The sequence below is a fragment of the Larus michahellis genome, chromosome 6, assembly GCF_964199755.1.
Source record: "Larus michahellis chromosome 6, bLarMic1.1, whole genome shotgun sequence".
Taxonomy (NCBI): domain Eukaryota; kingdom Metazoa; phylum Chordata; class Aves; order Charadriiformes; family Laridae; genus Larus; species Larus michahellis.
The window spans coordinates 61,489,336-61,495,335 of NC_133901.1; the positions used below are offsets into that span (position 1 = coordinate 61,489,336).

Below are 6,000 nucleotides of genomic sequence, written 5' to 3' on the forward strand. Positions count from 1 at the left end.
TGACAACCCAGGCTCTCTACACCTCTGCTCTCCTCTGGGGAGCTCCTGCTGACTCCACCAGTGAAAAAGCCAAGGTAGACAGGAGGGATTAGTTCACAAGTGCGACCCTACAGATGTGAGCTGGGCACACTCCAAACGTCTGGATATTGTGCTGGACGGCAAGCTGTCCAGAGCGTACCTAAAGTCATTGATGGGCCAAAATAATCCCTGACGTAAGACAATTTATGTTGGTGGAGATATACCTGGGTGACTTGGACTACGGTTTACCTGTGGCCGAGCATACAGCGAGTTCATCCTCAGAGCAGAATGCCATCGGTTAGATGGTGCACACGCTCAGCATGAAATCATGGCCAAGCCTGAAAGAAGCTGCAAACATGGAGAACAACCCCTTACAGAAATCAGGAGTCCTTTCAGGGGTCCCTTCTCCACCGTCAGAACCATTGCAATTATATCCAAACCACTACCAAAATAAGGACACAGGGAACCACTCTGAGGCTGGCAGAATCAGGTACACTGATTCTTGGCGGTGACAGTGCTTTAGTTTTCCAGCTTTTCCATCTAAAGGGATCTCAAATATTTTGAGCTTTGTTTTTGATTTTTTCCTGTACTCACACAGATACTGCAAACTATGACCATCTTCATGGTGCCCCTGTGCCTGGGTGAAAGGAAAAAGCTGTTTAACAGCAGCACTTACAGAGCACATAAGAATGAAAATGTGAAGAGGTGTGTGGCATCCCCCTGCCAGGGCAGGGAAACACAGGCAGGAACCCAGCAACTACCAGCCAGGGCACCGGGGTTACACAGCATCCCTCGCAACCAGCGTCATGGGATCCTCTGCCACCCTCACACAGGCAGAACTACATACGTTGTACCCTAAAGGAAGGATTTCACCTCAACCCCCTCCCAGTCCTGGCTTCTTCACAGATGAGCGCCCCAAACCTCCAGGCAGAGACATCGAGTTGGTGCCACTTTGGGCGACCTACTGAACACACACCGTTGCTTCAGCTGAGCCCGGACAAGCCTGTCGTGTATCCAAGTCCTGCTGGACTCCAGCTTCATTTAGCATGGCGAAGGGGATGCAATCACAGCGTAAAATAGCACAGCACTGCCAGAGCCCCCAGCAGAGAGGTGGGAGCATAATCTCCCCGAACGCAATGCAACCCGCAGCTCTTTGGGAAGGACAGCAGCAAATTATTTCCCCACAGCTCCCTGAAAGCATTTGTACACCAAAACGCACAGAAAGTAAATCATTCTCTACCATTAAAAGTCCATACTACCAGAGCAGGCAGAAACACGTATACATGTAAATGTATACCTGAGCACATGTATAACAAAACACATATACAATAACAATATATGTGCCTTGATAAATGTACAGATTAAACATAATTGCAGTGACAGACCAGGAAACCTGATGCCTACTGGGTGACTTTTTACATCATGTTTTTCTTAGCAAATGGGTCACTTTAAACCAGCATCAGCCTCAATGCAATTTGCATGAACAGACCTGAGTTCCTACAAGGCAGCTTCTGTTTGCACAACTACGTAAGAGACAGGCTAGCCGAGTTGTGAAGAAAGGGGAAAGTCCTTCAAAACGGAGATGACAAGTATTCCTCTGTCAATTAACTGATTAAAAAGCTTCGCATGCGACCATAAAACCATGTCCCAATTAACTAGGGCTGAACCCCACAGCGAGGTGCTTATGACATCCACTGTAATTCTAAATTGTGTGGCTGTGATATACCTCAATACAATCTATACCACAGGGAATTAATAATGATTAGACCATTATTTCAAAATGTTACTAGGCTCCTAGTACTAAAAGCTGAAAGGGAGGCCCAGGATTTCTGCCAAGCAGCCAGAAACCTTCTGGCATTACAGCTGCAGACACCTTAGAGCAGAAAAGCCTCTAAGAAAGGAGTCCCCCTTGCTCCTGGGAAGTTGTATGGGCAACGACTGTGTTGTGCCGGCATCCCTTTCTCTCTTATTAGCATTCTGCTTGCTGTCTCTAAGAGGCAAAGTGAGGGAAGTTGGAGCATTCAGACAGATCCCCCCACTTCTGCTAGTCCACGAGCAGGGTTAACGGCAGGCAGAAAGCATGCCAGGAAATTCACTCTGCCTTCCCCAGGCCACAGCCCTCCGGCTCCAGGTTATCTCTGCAGTGGAAGCTGGAGGGATACAGCGCTCAAGTTAACTTGGTAACTTTGATGTCACGACTGTTGCTCCAGCCTGGAAACCAGTCACCTACTTCTCTGCCTGGTTTTGTTCTGCTTGGCTCAGGTACTAGCCGTTCTGCTGCTATTCACGAGAAAGGTCCAGGTTACGGGGAGGAGGCGAGCGCTCTCTCATTTTAACACCTCAGTGACAAGAGGCAAAAAGCAGCTTTATCCCCTGCACAGAAGCACCGTGGAAACGAAGTCCACAAGCCCTCCAGCATCTCCCCATCAGCAGGGCCTGGGGATGAGCCCTTGAGCTGACGTGGGCCACCAGGGCCGGGAGGAGGAGGAGGAGCAGCACCAAGAGGCTTTCCCAGGCCTTGCTCGCACCTCAGGCTCCCGGCAGGGGTTACCCTGGGAGCAGAGGCAGGGTGGGAGGATGGATCCCCCCCAGACCGACCTCTCGCCTCCCTGCCGCGGGCAGTGGCAGTGGTTTATCCCTCTCTGCCCCCAGGGGTAAGGGAGAAGGGGGCTGTGCTCTGGTTTATCCCTCTCTGCCTCCAGGGTGAAGGAGAAGGGAGTTGGAGGGGGCTGTGCTCAGCGGGCGGGCGGCGGAAAGTTTTTTTCCTCCGGAAGAATGGCCCTTTTGAAGCACTTCTGCCCCACTGCACACTGCTAAGCGAAGCCAATCCCCGGCGCCCGGAGGCGCAAAATTCCCCCCTCGGAGGAGAAGAAAAACCCAGCATCCCCCATCCCACCCCACCCCCCGTTAAAAAAAAAAAAAAAAAAAAAAAAAAAAAAAAAAAAGAAGGAAAAAAAATGGAAAACGAGGACAAAAGCTCCCCCCCCTCCGCCCGCACCCCCGCGGCGGCGGTACTCACGCTGCTGTTGTGCCCCGACCAGTGCACCATGGCTTGGTTGTGCGCCGAGTCGCCGGCCAGGGCGAAGGTGGTGCTGCCCAGCCGCAGCTCCTCCAGCCCGAAGCGGGCGGCGCCGGCTTCCCCCGGCTCCCGCCCCGCCGCGCCCCGCGGGATGCGGCCCCGCCGCCGCCGGACCGACCCCGGCCGGCCGCCCCCCGGGAGGGACCCCCGGCCGCGGGGGGGATGGTCCTCGGCGGGAGCCGCCGCTCGGGGCCGCCTCGCCCCGGCCGCTTTCTCCGGCTCCCTCGTCAATCGCCGGGTCTCCCAGCCGCTGAATTTCGTCCCCGCCGGAGCAGAGGCGAGGGTCTCTTGCAGCCCGGCATCCTCCGCCTCCATCCCGGCCCCTTGCCCTCTCTCACCTCCCTTCTCCCCCGGGAACCTCCTCTGCTCCTTTTCTCCTCTGTCGGTCCTCAAATGCATTAATAATCCCTGCTGCGGATGTTGCTGCTGCAGCTTCACCTGGGAATGGCAGGATCTGCAAGTTATTTCTGCACCGGTAAAGCCAAAAGTGAAGAGGAAAAGCCATGTCCAGTACAGGAGAGCAACGTGCCAGGCTGGGTACCAGCCAGCAACTTTTTCCATCGCTGCTGACTGCTGATGAGTGCGAGGGAGAAAGAGCAGGAAAGAGAGAGCAGGAGCGAGCGAGCGAGCAGGGTGCTGCCGATCTACCCGCCGCGGGGTAAACACAGCGAGAACTCCATAAAGTTTCAGACTCTGCTGTATTAGATGCAGCCGGAGGGCAGGGGAGATTGCTTTCTTTCCCCCTCTTTTTATTTTCCTTGTTTTCTTTTCCTTCTTTTGCACTTTTTCCTTTTTTCCTCTTTTTTTTTCTCCCTCCTCTTTTTTTTTTTTTTTTTTCACACCCCCCCCCTCCCTTCCAAGACTGGCGTTGCTGATGAGGCTTTTGATGGAAGGCAAAGCCACAACCACACGGGGGAGGAGCTGAATGGAAATCAGAGAGAGAGGGAGAGAGAGAGGAGCAAATCCTGGCTGGTGATTTCTGCCGGCTGCCTCTGTCGGAGTCACCGCTCGCTCCTCTCCAGCTCGCTCTCTCTCTGCTCCCTCTCACTTCGCCGCTTCTGCATCACACCCCCCCTCCCCACCCCCCCCGCAGCCGCCCCGCCAGGACGCCCCGCGTCTGTTTCCTGAGTGATTGGTTACTCACTCCCCCCCTCTCTCTCTCACACACACACACGCTCCAAGAAGGACTTACCCCAAGTTTTAAACTCACATCATCTGATTCCTTCCTCCCCTGCGCTTCCCATCAGCTCAAACCCCTAAAACCTGCTCCCCGACATAATAAAACCACCGCACATGAGCTGGAAGCACACGTGCGAAGTGAAGGAGCAATACATACATATAAGCACACATACAAGTATGTATAGTATTTCCAGGGGAAATATTTTAATTCCATTAAGTGGCCTTAAGTGTCTGAGCAGGCTCTGAAATGTCCCTTTCTCTCCCCCTGTGACTGATGTAAAGGCACCGGAGTTGTTGGGAATAGGCACCTGTGCTTGATTTCACAGAGGGAAGGGCGCGTTTCTACCCCTCTGTTCTCTCCTCCGCCTTTGCTTCGCTGTACCGTCATTTGCAGTAGCTGCCGGTGTTTAGATAAATCACTCAGGCGCGGCAGAGATGTAGTCACATAAATGCTGATGGAGACAGGGACAAGCTTTTGGAAATGAAGTGACAGCAGTTGGTGGTGGGAGAGGGGGGAGAGAGAGATTCCCCACCACTGGTTTATCAGCAGAAAAAAACCCCTTCCTGCTCTAGCTGTCTCACGTTTTCAGGACCAACAGTTTCTCCCCCAGGAGCTGTGCTCGTCTCTCACCAGATCTCTTCCCCACAGAGCAGTCACTGGTGGTGGCCAGAGGAGATCACCAGACCCTGATTGCAGGGGCTGGTCTCTGCCGGCCGTGGGACCCGCTGGTCCCTTACTGTGGGCAGCACTGTTGGTGACTGCCACGCAGCAGGACAGGGGTCCCAGCTTTAACAGGCACTTGCAAGTGTCCACGGGCTTTAAAACTGGAGGGAATTAAAGGCTCTTCCACTGGAATTTTATTCAATCCCCATCTACCCTCTCGCTCATTCCCATTTGATTTCCAGGAGAGCTGATTTTTTAATTAATGTTTTTAATGTTTCCTTCCTGACATGGAAGACTTTTTTGTATTTTTTTGGCAGGGCATTTCAGAAAGAGATTTACGGATTTGTTCCACATTCTTCTAGAGATTTCACTGAAATACTCACTGGTGACACGTCTTGGGATATTAGCAGAAGACCACAGGCGAAGGGAGACTCACAGCAATTGAGGAAGGGCATAACTTCATGCTGCTTACAACAAAGATGGATTGTCTGCAATGTAACCACCAGACCTCAGCTAAATCTACTGTAAACCAATTAACGGCATACCTGTTTCCATATCTCCCAGCTAAATGGTTACTATTAGTTACAGCCTGTCGGTAATAATAATTAACACTTTGCACTTAAACAACTTCTTTCCTTTACTAAGCCCAAAGCTCTTCACAAAGGCCAGTGAATTTTTCTCTTCTTGTATTAATGAGGGAAACTGAGTCACGGTGCAATCAGCAAAGCAGCAAGGATTGGAGATGGAGCTGCCTTATTATCAACCCAATCCTTCATCTTCTATACAATAGATTGACCAGATGGATCTGTCCCAAAGGATGCAGTAAAGAGTGACACCTTCCTAGGACAAGTCTCTTAAAGAGGGATGAAATTCAGAGATGAGCGGGAGAAACAGAAAAAGAACTTGGAAGACGGAAATTAATAAGAGGTCAGAGGAAATTTCTCCTGGGATTGTATTAGAGATTTGCATGCCAAGGAGCGTCTAAGGCTAATGAGAGAAAAAAAGTCTACCTGTCTCATTTAGGCAGATGATTATCTCTGGACCGTGATGAGTGACCAGT

General features: G+C 51.7%; 1 protein-coding gene across 4 annotated transcripts in view; it reads right to left on the reverse strand.

Moving 5' to 3' along the window:
- LOC141745444 (VPS10 domain-containing receptor SorCS1-like) overlaps positions 1-4,289 on the reverse strand; it is a 306,057-nt gene extending 301,768 nt beyond the window's left edge. For all 4 annotated transcript variants that reach the window (XM_074593201.1, XM_074593202.1, XM_074593199.1 and 1 more), the window contains exon 1: positions 3,038-4,289. In XM_074593201.1, the coding sequence (XP_074449302.1) occupies positions 3,038-3,658 (621 nt within the window). In that variant the 5' untranslated portion in view covers positions 3,659-4,289. The remainder of the gene's footprint in view (positions 1-3,037) is intronic.
- Positions 4,290-6,000: the final 1,711 nt, after the last annotated feature.